Raw genomic sequence first — 19,157 nt, 5'->3', positions numbered from 1 at the left:
AGCTATCATGCAAGTAAATCTGCTGTCTTTCAGAACAGAACTACTCAATTGAAATGAATTACAAAGAGTACTGGTAACATTTGTTTCATTATAATTTGAATGCATGTTAGTGCAGAGTTTGAAATGATAAAAAAACCCACTACAAATGGACATTTTACTTTAAATGTTGTGTGTATAAAAAATACATGTATGGTATTCTAATACAACAGCTATTTTTGTCATGCCATCTGTTTGTTTCTTCTAGTTATTTTTATTGATGATATATGTGATATAATATTTTACTGGTATACAACTATTTCTTTAGGACACTGACCAGTTTTTCACAAAAGTCACAAGAAGCTGCCTTGAGTAGCTTGGCTTCTGTCCCAGAATTTAATGCTATATTGAACTATGTCAGTGTGTATATGAAAGTCATATTAAACAGATTCAACCAAAGTACAAGTAAGTTAAACCATATGATAATTTATTTCATATTTTGAAAAGCTTCCCAATGAACTAGCACATTAAAAATCAGGCTCAGCATGTCTGTCTATGACATACATGTAACAGGATTCATTTTCATATCACTTAACATGTTCTTCCTGAATATGCATTTAATTTTACAATTAACAGCCATCCATCCATTCATATATCAATCCAATATTATAACAAAACTGTTTATTTTCCATAATGTTTTGTTAACTCATTAGCTTACAATATATATTTTTACAATTATATTTTGAAATATATTTCAACATTTATTTATGAAATAGAAACATTGTAATAAACTTAATGAGTTGTAAACTCATTAGCTTACAATATATATTTTTACAATTAAATTTTGAAATATATTTCAACATTTATTTATGAAATAGAAACATTGTTAAAAACTTATTTCAGGTGTAAATGACTTTGCCTCCTTATTTGATGGTTATCCTGAGATGGAGAAAGTTACAGCATTAATGGATGATTTACCACAGTTATATCAAGTCTGGGTGTTTAACAGTATCTATCATTCTGATAAGGTAGGTGAACTTGAAAAATCTTTTCACTCTCATTTATATTTAAAAAAAAAAATTAAACAATCTTTATAAAATTGAGAATGGAAATGGGGAATGTGTCAAAGAGACAACAACCCGACCAAATAAAAAACAACAGCAGAGGGTCACCAACAGGTCTTCAATGTAGCGAGAAATTCTCGCACCCGGAGGCGTCCTTCAGCTGGCCCCTAAACAAATATATACTAGTCCAGTGATAATGAACGCCATACTAATTTCCAAATTGTACACAAGAAACTAAAATTAAAATAATACAAGACTAAATAATAAATTATACATGTATACTAAGAAGGGATCAAGCACCGTGATTTATATGGAGATTTTTTTTTATAAATCTTTTACAATTAGAAACAGGTTGAAATGAAATAATGAGAAAGCAATTATTACTTTTTTGCCTCTCTTTTTTGTTTTCAGATTTCAAGCTTACTGGTAAACTTACAAAGCTGGGATCAGTTCTGTGATATGACTGATCCCCTGTTTGATGTTCCAGGATCCAATTTCAGTATATCTGGATTCCAATCTGCCCTGTGTAATCTTAACTTGACAAGACTTATGTTAGAAGCTACTGAGTATAATGCTGTACCTGAAATAGAACAATTGGTAAGATTTATATATTTTACTAGTACAAAAATGCAGAGTTATATAAATGTGAGGTCTTATCTTAAGTTATATCTACAATCCTGGCATAAACTTTTATCCCTAGATGTTTTATGTTTGTTGTTTTTTTCAAGTTCAACAGGTCATTTGGGCAGTGAAAATTAGTGTTAATGTTGCAGCATGAAGAAACTTTCACAGATTTTTGAAAGCAAAAATCAAATGATTTTATGGTTGGTTTTTTTTTATCAGATCATGTATATTTCATTTTTTTTTGGTTATCTGATGTCAAACAAAACTTTGGAATTTTAATAATTTTCTGTTAATGATTGTAACTTTTTTGTTTCAGTTTTTGAACACCAGTGGCTCACCACACATTGTTAACACTACAGAACTTGTTGCACAGTTTAATCAATTTTCAAACTTTTTGATGGGATATATAGAAAAGACAACAAGCATTGACCTTGGAAACTACACACTACCAAAGTTCTTAAACATGCAGTATTGGATTGATGCATCTGAAATGTTGAATTCTGTAATAAGTGATCCTGCAAGACTTATGCAGTAAGTATATTTTTATGCCCCCGCCGTAGCTGAATGCACAATTATGGTGACTTGAATAATGCCGGTATCACTCAGATTACAATTCTACCTTGACAGGTAAGTTTGTATTTAGCCTATAAAATACTTATTTAGCCTTGAGAATTGAAAGGTCAGTTTCCCATTCATACAATAGAGGTGGATAAATTTGGCTTCATGCCATTTACCTTGTCCAAAATTAAGGTCACTTTATTGTTATTGTGATATTGTTAAAGTACAGAAGAACCCTATATTCTGACCAATACTTAAAACTTTGTGCATCTTGATTTAATTGTTAAAAATCTGTTAATGTTGAATTTTAGGGGTTATTTTAGACCTTTTAATTGCATATTTCTTTACATGGTAGTTTTTTTTTCAGATATAAAAAAAACTATCTGCTTGACTGTTATAGAAATAGACTATGCTTGCAGGGTTTTGATTTTTGTTTACACCAAATCTGACAGATTATTATTAAGTTGCAAAATATTTTAAATGAGAGCTGAAATTTTTTCTATCTTTAAATGTGCATTGAACAATGTTGAAGGTTAAAATAATCATAATGTGAACAAGAATGAAGAAAACATCTTGGTCCCAAAAAAACCCCATCATCAACCAAGATATAATATTCCAAATTTTAATTTATTATACTAATATTAGTTGAAATCTCAAGCCACTATTTTGCATGTTTACAATGTAGGTCATGTCCCAACAGAAAATCAATGAATTTGACAGTACAATGTACTCTTAGCACAAACACATAAGGTCACTGTGAAATAGACATCTAGGGCAAGAAACAGTCAGTTATACAAAACCAGTTTGACAAGGTGTCTTCCCGATTGTCCCACTTTTTGAAATTACAGGTAAAAAGGTAGTGAAATGTTGTGGGATAATCGGGAAGATGTATGTGGGACAATTGGGAAGTTTAATTGTGGGACAATCGGGAATTGTTTTTATTGTGATTAATCTGTTTTTATAGTGTACAATAGGTAGTTGCAGGTAACTTATCATTTTTCTTGTAAAATATGGAAAAAACAAGAACTTAAAATGATTATTAAATATTTTATTTTGCACATATTAATATGAAATATCTTTTTCTTTTAATAGCCTTAAAAATTACTCTCATTTTGTAAAGCAAATTCTCATGAAAATGATTTTACTATATAGTCTTTCTGTTACAAGATTATTTATCAATTATGCACATTGATCATTATATTATCGGTATTGCATTACAGTTACCTAAGTTTCCTTTTTATTTTGCACATTTATTCTTTATACTTTTGCACCACATTATTCTCTATTCTTTATTTTGTTGTTCATTTTCTCTATTCTCTATTTTTTGTTGCTATTACATTTATTCTCTATTCTGTAAACCCCATTCAGACCCTCATAGGTAAACTTCTATTGTATGAATGGGATAAACTGACCTTTCAATTCTCAAGGCTAAATAAGTATTTTATAGGCTAAATACAAACTTACCTGTCAAGGTAGAATTGTAATCTGAGTGATATCGGTGTTATTCAAGTCACCATAAGTTTATCCTTGTCTTTCCGTATGTACATCCTGAAATGGGTTTCTGTTCTCTAACTTTAGTTTGCTTCAGCCAAATGTTATGAAATTTATTCACAATGTTATTACCACAGAGCAAACCTGAATTAGGGCAGAGTCACTTTTTCCGTTATGGTGTTATGCCCCTTTATAACTGTTTATGTAAGCAGGGCATCTGTGTCCATGGACACATTCTCCATTTTTAAAAAAAAATACTATATTTTGAATTATAGCAAGACCTTGCCATCTGTAAACCAGGTTTTTTTTAACAATAATTAAATATATTCAGATTTTGACAACAGCTTTTCCAAAAGTAATTGATTGCTTAGTCTAGAATCAGGTATTTGTAAATAAAGATACCTAAATCAAGCTATGTCACTCTTAGCAATTGTACTTAAGTAAAATTGAGAATGGAAATGGGGAATGTGTCAAAGAGACAACAATCCTACCAAAGAGAAGAAAACAGACCAAACCAACCAATGGGTCCGCAACACAGCAAGAAAATCCCTTACCCTGAGGTGGGTTTCAGCTGGCCCCTATACAAAAATGTGTACTATCCATTGTCATAGAATAACTTCTGAAATAAACTGAATAAGCTAATCACTTACAAGAAAACAGTTATAATCATATCAAAACCACTGAAATGATGACCTAACTTAAAGAATTCAATTGATCAACAAATTATTAAATTGATTGCATTTAAAAAAAAAAATACTTACTCCAAACTGTGTTGAAGCCTTATACATAATCACAGTAACATGTATTTTATTTGGGAGAGGTTAATTTATTAAGCAAGACATTTTCTTAATTTTGTCATGTCAAAAGGTAAAATAAGTTGGCATTGTTTATTTAATAACTGTAATAATGTTGAAGTGTTTTGGTCTGATTTATACAAAACTACTTTATGGACACAAAACGTTTTTTTAATCATTCTTTTTTTTTTTTTAAGATTGTCAACATCTTTACCCAAAGTATTTCAGTCAACCAGTAATGCAACAGATCTGCAGGGACTAATACAGACAATGGTCGACAGTGATCCAGTATTTAAACAATCCATACAGACATATAAAGCTTTCTACGTAATCTTCCAACATTTTATCAGTAGGATAGAAAATAGTGAGTTGATTCATAGATATTACCCACAGTAAGATTAGGATTATCATGAAAGAACTTTTGTAATGCTTAATATTAAAGATGAATGCAATAAGAATCTTTAAAGACAAAGGAAAATAAGATATCATCGAGTCAGTAAAAAATAACCCAAAACAATGAATAATTATACATGTTTCTAAGCACTGTGAGAAAAACTTGTTTAAATTTAGATGTTCCAGGTGAGTTAATTTCATTTGGCACTTAAATGTTTTCTTTTTGTATATAAAGATAAGAGGATGTGGTATAATTGCAAATGAGACAAATCTCCTCCGAGACCAAATGCTGTAGAAGGTTAGCAACTATAGGTTACTGTACAGCTTCAACAATGAGCAAAAACCCATACCTGAGGTAGCATTTTATAAAAGTATTTTTGATAATTATTTTCAGCGACAGTTTTATCTGACCTGATATATCAGAACATTAAATAGTATTTTACTAACTTGTTTATATGAGCTGTTTTAATAAGTTTATACCACAGATTTATAAAGTTTTAAAAAAAACCATATATAATCTACAGCCATTGTGAATTTGTCATTGCAGAGACCGTGATAACTATGGAAGATTTGTTTGGTAATGCAACAGAAATAATTAAACTCTGGGAATTGTTTATCAGACCTGGTGTTTTGGAAACTGTCTTAAATTCAGTCAATACTCCTCAGGTAAAATATAGTAAATTTGAAAACTTAACAAAAGAATAAATTAGGTTCAGGGACCTTTATTGTCGTTCTTTAGATTTATTAAAGAATAGATCTTTTCCCCTTTTATTACATTAACTGTTCATTAAATTACTTTATCATACATTTAGTAATAAATACAGTAGTTTTGAATATTTGATAAATAGCCTGCTGTTTAATCCATATCGCGCAACTTTGATGCACACCATTTATCATACCCTTTATCACACCCTTTATCACACCCCTACCCTTTATCGCACCCTTTATCACACCCCTACTAATTTTTTTTTTTTTTTTATGCCCCACCTACGATAGTAGAGGGGCATTATGTTTTTTGGTCTGTGCCTACGTTTGTCCGTTCGTTCGTCCGTTCGTTCGTCCCGCTTCAGGTTAAAGTTTTTGGTCGAGGTAGTTTTTGATGAAGTTGAAGTCCAATCAATTTGAAACTTAGTACACATGTTCCCTCCCTATGATATGATCTTTCTAATTTTAATGTCAAATTAAAGTATTGACCCCAATTTCATGGTCCACTGAACAAAGAAGAAGATAGTGTGAAGCTCAGGTTAAAGTGTTTGGTCAAGGTAGTTTTTGATGAAGTTGAAGTCCAATCAATTTGAAACTTAGTACACATGTTAACTATGATATGATCTTTCTAATTTTAATGCCAAATTAAAGTATTGACCCCAATTTCACGGTCCAGTGAACATGTAAAATGATAGTGCGAGTGGGGCATCCGTGTACTATGGACACATTCTTGTTTTTCATTTTTTTTTTTACATTAACTCTGTTTTAGTTTATGCAAGCTTCTTCAGATTTTTTTTCTCTCAAAATGGGTTCTTTATGAACGGTCATTTGGGCGTGGCGCAATTTATTGAATGACGTCATTTTTTGGAATGTGACGTCACAAACGTTGAATTTTCATATTTCTGACACACGAAATGCAATTATAAAAAGAACTCAATGAAATACCATACAAAACACACAAAAATATACAATTAATAAAATATTTTTTAAACAGCAGCACGTGAATTGTAAGGTTACCCAGGTGCTTCAGATGAGTAATTGAGCAGTTCGTTTAAAGCTTTTAAAACAAGGCAAAAGTAGAACTTAAGGTAACCCAGGTGCCAGGGATCAGAAAGCATATCATATACATGTACTCTCCTGTTGAAATATATGATAAAGCGTATAAAACATGGCTAAATCTGTATCACATACTGTATCTCCCTTGACCAATATCATCCCTCGGGCCTAAAGGCCCTCTGGCTGATATTGGTATCTCGAGATGATACGGCATATGATACGGATTTTGTCATGTATTATTCCCTATGTATTACCAAAGAAAAAGATATTCTTTATGTGGATTCTGCACAAACATGTGAATCATATGTGAATGCAACACATCCATGTGAATCCTATGTAAATACAACACATATATGTGAATCCTTCACAGCTATGCAATTCCAACAGATCTATATGAATGATAATTCAACAGTGTATCTTGCAACTAAGACTGGTATTTTTTTTTGCATTATAAAAAAGAAGTTTGGCATACTTTAGGATTGACTTCTAGTGAAAACAAATTTAAAAAGTCTTACTCTATTGTATATTTTGCTTTAAATACTGATTCTAAAAATAAACATTGATGTTTCACTTATTTCAGATGACTTCACTGTTCACCAATGATAATATCACAGCAGTTATGATGTCACTGTGTTATACTGGCAACTTTTCACATTACTTCTCAGTGCCAAGTTATATCAGCTTGGACATAGAACAACTTAAAACAGACTTCTGTGCGTTAGATCTCATGAAAGTATCTTCAGAAATTATGCATGAAATAGATTCTGTTGATTCTGCTATTAATGAGGTAAGTTCTTTCTGTTAATTTCTGGATGTGTGTTTGATGGAACACTTTCTACACATTTAAACTATATTGAGATGATCAATTGTGTCTTTAAGAAGCTGGAGAACCCATAGTATACTGTTGACTTTCAATAAAAATTTGATAATAACTACCAAATACTGATATTAAAATCATGTGCACCTAGAAATTTTTTCAGTGAACTCAAAAAGTTCTAAATTCCTATTTAAAAATGGTGAAAGTCATCTATGCAGGTAGATGTTATTTCTTGTTTGTTTGCTATGATGCCCCCTGTCTTATCTCAACAATATATTGCTTTCTCAAATTTGATTATTTGATACAGAATTATTCTATATCTAGACCCTCAAAATTTACTTCAACTCCTTTTCTTATTCACAAAATACAGTAGGATTATGAAACAGATTTTTTATGTCAGCATATTCAGTGTACTAATTGAAAAAAAAAAAAATTAGATATATGATTTTAACTGAAATAGTGTTGCAGAAACTATTTAGTTTCTCCCAACCTTTTTATAAATTTTTGATATGAACATGATGAATGGAAATCTTAACCTTTTTCTACAAGTCAAGTCTGTTGCACATTTATAAGTCAAAGCTTTTGATTTAAATATTATTTCAGGCTTTCAGCAATACAACTGAGATTGGTTGGGATATTATTTCCAAGTTCCTAGGCATTGATCAAACCCTGACCAATCAGATGACAGCTCTTATAGGACATCCACCTATGTTAGAGTTGCCTACCACTTGGATGAATGAATCTTATTGGATGAATCTACTTGCACAGTATACACAGAGCAGACAGGATCAACAAGATATTGCCGCAGAGTAACAATTTGTTTATTCATAAAGATTTAAATAAAAAAATCTTTAATATGATTAAGCAACAGATTTTATATTGACTAATACATTTTAATTTGATAAGCAAATTTACATAAAAGTTTAAACTTCAAAATTATTTTTCAAAATATTGAATTTCTTAGAACGTCCAATTGGGAAAAGAATTTGAATGGTGTAATATTCATGTTTTTTGGTTGAAATATAATAACTTGATAATATTTCTGCTATTTTAAGGTAATAATGAGATTGAGATTTTTTGTTTGTTTCAGGCTTCTAACCTTCATGAATTCTCTACAGCCAATGTTAAATGAAGAGCCATTCTTATCCATGGGACATATAATGGACACCTATCTGCAACTGCTATTAGATAATCTGCAAGCAGTTAATTCAACTACATTAACTTTGGATAATATGTTCAGATCCATTCCAGCTCTATCTGACATTTATACAACTCTTAAAATAAATGATAGTGTCTTGAACGAACTCTTTATGTCACCTATGAAGAATCCAAAGGAATTCTTGAAACTGATGTCGCTATCCGACCCGTACAAATATTTCTGTGAAGATGAAAAACACTGGCATATTATATTTGTTGTGAATGCTGATACACCTAGTAAAATTTGCTCTGGAAATTCTTCTGAAATTTTAGAAGAATTGATGAATAAATTGAAGATTTCAGACTACATGAGTGCTGTGCAAAATTCATCAGTTTTACCCGACTGGGCGAATATCATTAGAAATTCTATGAAATTGTCAGATGTTATTATGCAAATGATTTCATCAGATAATATAAAATTTGACCTTTCTAAAACATTGACAACTTTATCATCATATAATAATACTGACTTTTTATGGAATTATTTATCTTTATTTTCACAATTGGGTACACAAGTGAACAACACAAGTTCTGAAACCTGGGGTGAACTTGATTCAATCTTTAAAAATATGCAGTTGGCAACACAGCTGACAAACGTTATTATGGATAAGATTTTGACACCAGGAAATAAAATTGATTTTGGTGCCATCGTTAGGAATACCAGCGTTGTGACAGCTTTGCTAAATTCCATTGACTTAAGTTCTGATTCTGTGAATGGATTATTTAATGGATATCTTAGGGCAGAAAAGGTATGTACATATACATGGTTTTTCAGAAATAAACAAGACATGGACAACTTTTTCATCATACAATAGTACTGACTATTTGTGTTATAATTAGTCTTTGTTTTCACCATTAGGTATAAAAGTCAACAATACCAAGATAAATGGTATTTAAGAAATTACTAAAAATAATGGTATTTCAGAAATTATTTAGTTAAATGGTATTTCAGAAATAATTAGGATAAATGGTATTTCAGAAATTACCAAGATAAATGGTATATCAGAAATTACTAAGATAAATGGTATTGCAGATATTACTAAGATAAATGGTATTTCAGATATTACTAAGATAAATGGTATTTCAGAAATTACTAAGATAAATGGTATTGCAGATATTACTAAGATAAATGATATTTCAGATATTACTAAGATAAATGGTATTTCAGATATTTCAAAAATTGCTTAGAGAATATGAATAAAAGGAGATGAAAAGTGTACATCAATGATACATAAATTGTCAATAATTCTATCAAAAATCAGTTTTCTTACATGTATTGAAAGGCTTATTGCCTTTTAATCTTTAAAAAGAGAGGGGGAAGAATTCAAAGAGACATTTAAAGTCATTATTTGAAAACAAACTGGCAATGCTATGGCAAAAAATGTAAAACAATCAAAATCCAAAAAAAAGCCTACAAAACGCAGTACAGAAAATTTAAGACTCAGCAAAATATATTTTTATGATAAAGAGAAAACACCTAGAAGATGCACAAAATAAGATGATGAAAAAAAGTAAACATTTTAAAAGTATGAATTAAGATTAGGCTGATTTTTTCAAAATTTCAAATTTCTTCTGTTTAATTTCAGATCAGCCAGTTTTTGAGCATTTTAGGAGATGGTACTGCTCTGGAATCTTTCCTGTGTGATCAACAACAGTGGCATGAGATCTTTGATTTCCCTCCATCTTTAAATCTGTCAGAAATAATTACACCTTTATGTCAGAGCAACAATACTGATATACTAGTAATGTTGTCAGAACAGTTAGAACTACAGTCAATTTTACCATTGGTAAGATGGAAGAATACATTGTAGCTTTATGAATTGGAAAAAAATCAATTTAGCTTCAATTCTTTTACCCACTGTTGATATCTGAAAGAGAGATTAATGAAAAATAATTTTGGCTTTTTCATACATAATTTCTAGATTGCCTTAGATTCAACAATAAAACTAAACTTTTGACTGCCATATTGTTTAAGAAGACACTTATTATGCTTATAAACTTTGTATTCCTGATTTCAGATTGCAAACCAGAGTGCACCATTTAATATACAGACCTTCTCTGCTGATATTGAAAAGTTAACAGCTAACTTAATGAAGTTGTTTGATGTTACGGCTGTTGATTTTAGTGGTGTTGACCTTGATAAAACATTTGATGTCAACATGACAGCATTAATGACAGCACTTCAGACAGAATCAGAAAAACTACAGGGTCCATATCCAGATATGTATACCAAACTGTAAGTGTTATCTTCATTCTAATTGGTAAAAACTTAATTCAGCCGATTGACATGTATAAGTCATTGGTTTATAGACATAACTGTTTGATGGTTGTGCTCAAATACCAGTTATAGGTATGAAATGTACAACTGGTGCTTACAAAAGTTAAAATATATAATACAAATCCAAACATTATTTTTTATGAAGAGACTTGTGGACATCAGGCAAATTCAATTCTTGTTCAGTAGTGTAGTGGACAACTTATAGAAGAGATCTCGGACAGAATTCAACCTATTATTATGACTTTTCATTGTGCTTGAGGATTGTTGGTCAATGTAAGATACCAATTTGTCAGGGTGTAAATACTCAAACAAATATTTGTTATTCTATATTATTGATAGCTTATGTTTTTATGTTGTATTACAGGGTAGAGAATGTGTTGCGTTCCTTAATAGATATCAGTGACCCTAGCGGTAGACTTCCTGTCTACGTTTTAGCTGCTGCCAATGTATGGATCTCAATATTCAATAAACAATTGATGGATTTTACCTGTAAGTTTGTTTACTTTATGGAGGAATCATCTTAAAGATGCTTATTATATTTTTAAAAAGACGTGGTAGTTATTCAGATATATATTTTGATATAGTTTTATAAGAAATCTTGTTAATAAATATGTCGTTCATTAATTTCTTATAGCATACAAGTAGTATTCTGTAAATAGCAGTATTTGAGAGTAAATAAAATATCAATTTTACAATAAATAAATATCTGATTATCTGTCACTTATCTCAATTTTAAGCCTACCAGTATGTTAGTATTTTAGTTTTATGATCTGTTTAACAAATCTTTGAAGGTAGGATGAGACTTGATAATTTTTTTATATTTACAGATAAACCAATGAATGTATCAACTCTGCTGTATGGTTCTAACGTTGGTAAGGCAGTAGATATGTTGCTCCATGATCCGTCTTGGATTGATGAACTGTTTGATGCTCAAATTGATACACAAAAGGTAAATTATTAGTCTGGAATTGCTTAGATACCAGGAATGTTGATTCACTATTTTAAATCTATAATCATATTTCGTATGATTTTTAATGGTGAGGTACCATTTTTGGGGGTTTTCATGGTTAAAGTTAAACCATGAATTTAAACATCCAACCAAATATGAATTTCTATATACCAGTATATATATGCAGACTTTGGCAAGCAGACGAAATCAAATATACCTAACATGATTTTCCATCAACATACAAAAATAGGGACCAATGATAATAATGAATTTACAGTTAAAAGTTTATTTTTGATTAACAGCATTTGAGTCACATTAGCCTATATGTTTAAGTTGTTGATAATTCTGTAATGAAAAAGTCATTCACTAATATGATTTACTAGCCAGTTGCTAAACAGTCATTTCAGCCATTAAACCTTCGTCAGTTAAAGTTTTGTTAAATAATGTGATTTTTATTTGTAGATGGCTGAATTCCTAATGAATAATTCAGCCTCCATTTGTACTCAAGAATTCTGGGAAGGAGTTGTAACCAGTGGCAATATGACTGCTGTTAAAAAAGTATGGGAGACAGTTTGTGACTTAAATGAGAGCACAATTGTACAGGAAGCTATGTCTGGATTTGTCAACAGTCATCTATTCCAACAGCAGGTAAAAGGGACATATTACATCTACTTTGATTGATTACTGTCAAGGGTTCAGTAAAGTACATTATTCAGGGACAAGACGTCTTTTAATTGAATTTACCCTTTACTCATAGTAGCCAAAATTAAGGGTTTATGATCAGATTGTTGTGGTTATTTACTTTTGATTATGAAGTGTTAAGTTTTAGCAAAAGAATTCTGAGATTTTCATCTAAATTTCATTTCAAAAATTTGTTATTTTGTTGTTGGACTTGCTAAATGACTCTGTGGCAGACTCCAAATGGAAATGTCTTTGCATACTTTTATTTTTATATATACAGTAACAATAGCTGTTAAGACAATTCATTGTTAAGAATTTTTCTGCCTCATTATTAAATATTAAAGAAGATGATTAATAGATTGATTGTTGCTTGCTTAGGTTCCAGTGGCACATATTCTCAGATCTGCAGAGACATTACAACATGTAACTGACCAATCAATGATTAGCATTTGTGTTATGTAAATAATGTTGAGAGGTGATGCCAATAAGAATCCTCTAGATTTTCCATAGACTTCAATGCAAATTAATTTAATTGATATGTATGAAAAAAGACTTGAAACGCTAAAACCATTAAAGATATTTGATAGCAATGGTATGTGTACAAAACAAAAAAATATTTGCATTAGCTATATGTATTTACAATGTTATCTTTTGATATAGCTTGCTGCTTTAACTGAAGAAATGAACAAAGGAATTTTGAACATATCAACACTTTACCCTAATCTGGTGGAATTATCAAGCATCATAAACAACATGATTCACCAGACACCAGATGTCAGCAGTGTGTTTAATGTCACATCGTTTTCAAGCTTGTTTGAAAGATTAGGAACGATGCTTCAAAAAGAACTCGGACAGAAGTTGACAGATTGGTAACTATAGTCATGATGATATCAATTCTAGTGTCTTGTTGACCTAGGGGACTTTTTTTTCAAATTAAGGTGGTACCCAACACTTGCACTAAAATTAATTTGTCTCGTTTAATTTTCATCAAATTTTGTCAAAGTACTTACTTTGACCTTTTAACAAAAATATAAAAATTTCAAAAAATTTTAACCAACTGTTATGTCTGAAAAATTACACTGGTTGTATAGCAGTTTGACAAACACCAATTTTGATAACTGAGAGGCTTAATATTCTTTTTACAACACAACGTAGTTAAAACGTTTAGCTGACTTTACAGAGTTATCTCCCTGTAGTGTTAGGTACCACCTTAAAAGTGTAGTAAATGTTATTTTATGTGACATGTTTTCCTGTTACTTTTTTTATGTAGAAAGTTCATTATTTACTATGTTCTGTGTAAACAGACAAAACTTCATCATTCAAATCTAAAAAATTATGTTCAGTTCATTGTGAATTTTTTTTAAATTTATTTTCTTTCATGCACAAAAAGACTGTCAACCTTTTAATACTTTTTATTCAACTATATAATATTTACAGTTTATTATTGTATATCAAACAACTGTTATGATTTTAAATTTCAGGACATCAATGTTTTTGCCTTTGTTGCCTGCAGCAGATAAAACACTGGTTAAGGCTACACAGACATTTAATGTAATCCTGAAGGAAATCAATAGCAGGCTGATGCATATGCAAGGTGTGTATAATGAATGCAGGGATGTCTTGATTCCTTTAAAAAATACTGGTTAAAATGATAGAAAAAAGCACATTGATTAATGCTTGTCACAGGACTTGCATAAAGAATCTAGCAAGATGTAACCGGAGAGGCACGAATTTCATTACAAAATTGCTTGTCTCCACCGGGACTCGAACCGGGGACCTCTGTGTTACAAGGCAGCGCGCTAACCGACTGAGCTAAAGAAGTACTTCCTTAGCTCAACCGCTGACTAAGTATCTACTAAGTTTTTCTAAGAGAAGCAATCCTGTCACAAAGATATAACATGTTTGTGGCTATTCAACCAGTGCTTGCAAAACTGGTTCAATGATTATTTTCAATTTATGAATATACTTTGTTTTCCCAATTTAAAATGTCATAGATAACACCAATAGTTTTAGTATCAAAACATCATATGTTACTTTTTTATTCTATTTTGTGAACAAAATAATTTGTCTTTAGTAGAAGGAAATGAACACATGACATGGGTAAAATCTCTTTGTTCTTGTTCTTGTCCTTGGTTGCGGAATAACGTTTGCATATATTTATAAAACGTTCACATAAATTGATGGCGTCATGTGTTAAAACAGTTATTGGCCAATGAAATCGGTATATTGGATTTAATTTGCACGGCTTGTGTGCTCCTTTAACCCGAACTCCTACGTTCGGGTTAATCAGGGTCACCTAAGCCTTAAAGATTAAATCCAATATGCAGACTTGCTTGGTCAATAACTATAACATAAAAAATAAATATCTTGTCTATTTCCAGGAACTGTTAGTCTTTCAACCCTTCTTAAGAACTCAACAGAACTAGTTGATATATTCCAGTCAATTTTCAACATTGCAAATAACGGTACACAAGCTGTTGAGTCTAACAATATCGATGTTTCAAAGGTAAGCTTAATATTTGTTTTTGAAGGACTTATTTCACTTCTTTGCTTGGAACTCAGTTTAAAATCTGCCCATGTATGTTTCAATTTTCAAGTTTAAAAAAGAACAAAAATATTCATTATTTTTATTTTTTCATTACCTACTTATAAGTTCACTCAAAATAACTATTAAACAGAAATCTTTAAAATGTCTCTCTTGTTTTTATCTTTCATATAGATTTTTTTTTTTGCAAAAAATACCACATTATTCCTTGTCATTAAAATATTGAGTCATAAAATAAGTTTTTTTTGTGTAATTTCAGCTGTCAGAAGTCATATCAACTTCAACCCTTTTTACAGAGCTCTGTAAAAATAAAACTTTAGCAGATTACATCACACCAGATGGAGTTGTCTCCCCTATAGCAGCAGATCTGGGTAAAGTCATGTGTATATACCCAGAAGCCTTCCTTCAAGTGTTAATGGACCAGAGCCAATCACAACAATTACAAAAACAGGTATGCACTCATTAGACTAACTGTGGATTCATTTATTTTCATAGATACCAATTTTCATGGATTGAAGACAATTTGTAATTTCTTGGATATTTGATATCGTGGTTTAGCAAAAGTCTACATAGGAGCCTAAAGAATGTTTGTTATTTGTTGAACATTTGAATCCCCAGTACCTTTTTTTTTCCGATAGAGTTCAACCTTTTTTTATCTGTTTACTACATTCAAGTCTTTTGTTTATTGGACCAACATTAAAAAGATCATTGTTTCCCCTCCCCAACTGAGGTTGTCAGGGTATGGGTAGGTAGGTAGGTAGGCAAATTATTTTATTTTATTTCTTGATATAATTTTTCTAAGGATCAAGTCAAGAAAAGTGGGTATTCCCTGTATTCAGTGTATGTACACCCCAGTTTTCTGGTGTTTAAAACAGTATACAGGGACCTCTTTTTTTCCTTTTCATTTTATGGTATGAAATCTACAAAATGGCACATTCTACATGTAATATCAATGTTTAATGATAGCATGTGTTTTATTAGTTAAAAAACAAGCTTATTTCAAGTCTAATTTGATGCATAACTCACAACAAAACAATTCCTTTGTTCACAAATTCATACCTTGATCATCATTTATGGGGCGTATGACATTTGCGCCGATTTTGAAAATTTCCATTCTTTCATTTGCGCCGATTACATTTTTTCATTTTGCGCCGATTTTATATTTGCTCCTTATTAGATTTACAGGTAAGTTAATACTTGTACATGTACTGTACTATACCATTGTAAAATCTGGTTGTTCATTTATGTTTAAGTTAATTTTGATTCATAATGTTCTGGAACTTCGTTGTACATGATGGACATATTACACACTGAAACGAGCCGAGGAGTCAATTCTTTAATCATCGAGGGGCATACATATCGGAAGGTTAGTGTCATGAAACATAACAACATATCTTTCAAATGTACCATAAATCGTGTAAAGCCAGAGTCACCGCGGATTCTATTGTCAAAACACTGATCGAGCATAAACATGTGGCAGATGTCCGAAAGACAGAGGTTTAAGAACTACGGATACTGTCAAGGAAAAAGTCTGGAGGTGTATCTTGTAGGCCTTCTTTCATCTCCCCATAGTGAGCAGGGGACAACAGTTATATAAATGTTATGATTGACAATTCATTACATTTGTACAAATGGCTAATGGAAGAGGTCTAAAATGATAAATGAAAAATAACATGACTTGGATTGAGAGTTCTCTTATTTGCACTCATACCACATCTTCTTATATCTATTTACCTGTAATTTACCTGTAAAAAAATCGGCGCAAATGAAATGCAGATCGGCGCAAATGCAAAACGCCGCATTTATGAGATCACAAAAAGATATGTTAATCACTTGGGAATTAAAATTCAATGAATAAAAATTTTCAATAGAAGTCAACATAATTCAATTATGTTCAGTTTCACCTGGATCATGCAGCTTGGTCAATTGATTCCTAAATAAATGATTTGTATGTTTTTTTTTCGAGTTCTAGAAAAAAACCAAGGCTTCACTTTTTCATGTTTTGTTGTTCCTAGAATACTTTAAGAATTTCAAATTCAACTGATGCAGTTATAACGTTTAAACGTGCCCTTTTGTAAATTTCATGCCATAAATTGAAAAAAAAAACACATTTAAACTGAGTTTTTTTTACAACAGAAATCGGGAAGGTTTCTTGAAAGCAGGGAATACACGTATCCCACATTTCCTGACTTGTGCCCAACCTTTTCGAAGACAAAGTGGATAGATTTCAAAGCACGATTCACACCATTTTTACTCAAAGATTTTATCCTTTAAACAGGAACAGAGGTTGAAGACAAAGCAAATCAAGGTGCACTAAGCAGTTGAAAGATGCTTCAGATTTTTTATTTTCAAAGATCTCCCTTGCACACAACACAACACAAATTGTGTGGCAAGGCATTGTTTGTTAATTCCCAATTATATAGACGCTTCAATGCAAAAATGCCTTGATTTAAAACGCTTGTTGACTACAGCATCGGAAAGGTATCACAAAAAAACAGGGGCGTGTTTTTTTGTTCTTCGGTAGTGAGCCAGAAGAGGTCCATTTCTATTTTTTTGCATTGGGAAGATCTTCTGGCTCTCTTCCACCTCTTCTTTTTAAATAGGTGGTTTAGACAGCAGAGGCACAAAACAAACATGGCGTCGTTTAGTCTAAATGACATTTATAAATTAATTAATGAAGATATACTAGAATGTGAGCTTTGTTATAAACGTTTTTATGGTATGACAGCCTTAGTAGGACATATCTGTAGGACGATAAGCTGGATGAATATAAGAACTACACGGACAGTAACAGTTAAGGGACAACTCTTTGAAATTCTAGAGACGGGATTTTGATTCTTCTTTAGGTACAGAAAACCATCAACATTTTGAAGATTACTTTCCGGCGCATGCCTGATTGAGGTTGCTAGTTCATTTCAATTTTTCTTTTATTTATTAAACTTTACAATTTTATTGAACTTTTAATTTTTTACATTTTCTTTATTATATTTTCATTAGTGATTAACGCTAATTTCAATACTCTTGATTGGGCTAGTAGTCAGTTTAAATCAATAGATGAGGAATGAAGAAGGAAAGAGGACATCATTATTCATTTTAATTTGTCGCTAATCATGCCTATTTTTTTTTTGCTCTTACCAGGCAACCATATTCATAAACGAAAATCTCCTGTCCCCCATCCCAACAAATAAATAAATATCAGATGGTTTTTTCTTATTTAACACAAAATTGATGCTAATTTTTAACGCCCAGTGACAAATATTTCATGCATGTTCAGGAAAACACGAGAGAAAAAGTCGGGTATATAATATAAAAACGAAGAGATGTGATCTGATTGCTGATGACGCAACTATCATGATATGAAGTAGTGGATGAAAGCAATAATAGGAAACCGTAAGGACTTCAACAATAACAAAAAAAACGATACTGTAAAGCCGTTTATAAAACGCCATGAAAGTGTGAAACAATTCAAACGATAAAACTAATACGGCCTAATTATACAAAACAAAACAATTTGAAAAATACCAAATATGAGTTGAGACATGAACCAACGACAAACACTAAACTACATGCTCCTGACTTGGGACAGGTTCATAAAGAATATGGCAGAAGTTGATTATATAAAAACGAAGATGTGGTATGATTGCCAATGAGACAACTCTTCACAAGAGACCAAATGATACAAAAATTAACAGTCATAGGTCACCTGACCATACGGCTTTTAACAATAAGCAAAGCCAATACCACATAGTGAGCTATAAAAGGCCCCGAAATCACAAATGTAAAACAATTCAAAGGAGAAAACTAACGGCCTAATTAATGTATAAAATAAAGTGAACGAAAAACAAAGAAGTAACACAGCAACAAACGGCAACCACCGAGTTCCTGTCCCAAGTCAGTAGCCTGTAAGTCACTGACTTACAGGCTACTGACTTGGGACAGGCACATACATACAGAATGTGGCGGGATTAAACATAGTAGTGGGATCCCAACCATTTCCTATCCAGGGACAGTGATTTAACAGTACAACAA

At 31.3% G+C, this 19,157-nt stretch overlaps 1 protein-coding gene across 1 annotated transcript in view; it reads left to right on the top strand.

The window, feature by feature from the left end:
• Positions 1-19,157, top strand: part of LOC139489728 (uncharacterized) — a 118,706-nt gene that overhangs the window by 45,210 nt on the left and 54,339 nt on the right. Inside the window, exons 27-44 of the mRNA XM_071276480.1 lie at positions 305-441; positions 880-1,004; positions 1,452-1,637; positions 1,981-2,195; positions 4,705-4,871; positions 5,448-5,566; positions 7,242-7,448; positions 8,082-8,287; positions 8,569-9,424; positions 10,262-10,462; positions 10,694-10,911; positions 11,318-11,442; positions 11,781-11,902; positions 12,365-12,550; positions 13,244-13,452; positions 14,065-14,177; positions 14,965-15,089; positions 15,388-15,579. Of these exons, the coding sequence (XP_071132581.1) occupies positions 305-441; positions 880-1,004; positions 1,452-1,637; positions 1,981-2,195; positions 4,705-4,871; positions 5,448-5,566; positions 7,242-7,448; positions 8,082-8,287; positions 8,569-9,424; positions 10,262-10,462; positions 10,694-10,911; positions 11,318-11,442; positions 11,781-11,902; positions 12,365-12,550; positions 13,244-13,452; positions 14,065-14,177; positions 14,965-15,089; positions 15,388-15,579 (3,709 nt within the window). The remainder of the gene's footprint in view (positions 1-304; positions 442-879; positions 1,005-1,451; positions 1,638-1,980; positions 2,196-4,704; positions 4,872-5,447; positions 5,567-7,241; positions 7,449-8,081; positions 8,288-8,568; positions 9,425-10,261; positions 10,463-10,693; positions 10,912-11,317; positions 11,443-11,780; positions 11,903-12,364; positions 12,551-13,243; positions 13,453-14,064; positions 14,178-14,964; positions 15,090-15,387; positions 15,580-19,157) is intronic.

The sequence above is a fragment of the Mytilus edulis genome, chromosome 9 (genome assembly GCF_963676685.1).
Source record: "Mytilus edulis chromosome 9, xbMytEdul2.2, whole genome shotgun sequence".
NCBI lineage: Eukaryota > Metazoa > Mollusca > Bivalvia > Mytilida > Mytilidae > Mytilus > Mytilus edulis.
This window is presented reverse-complemented; position numbering and strand designations above follow the sequence as displayed.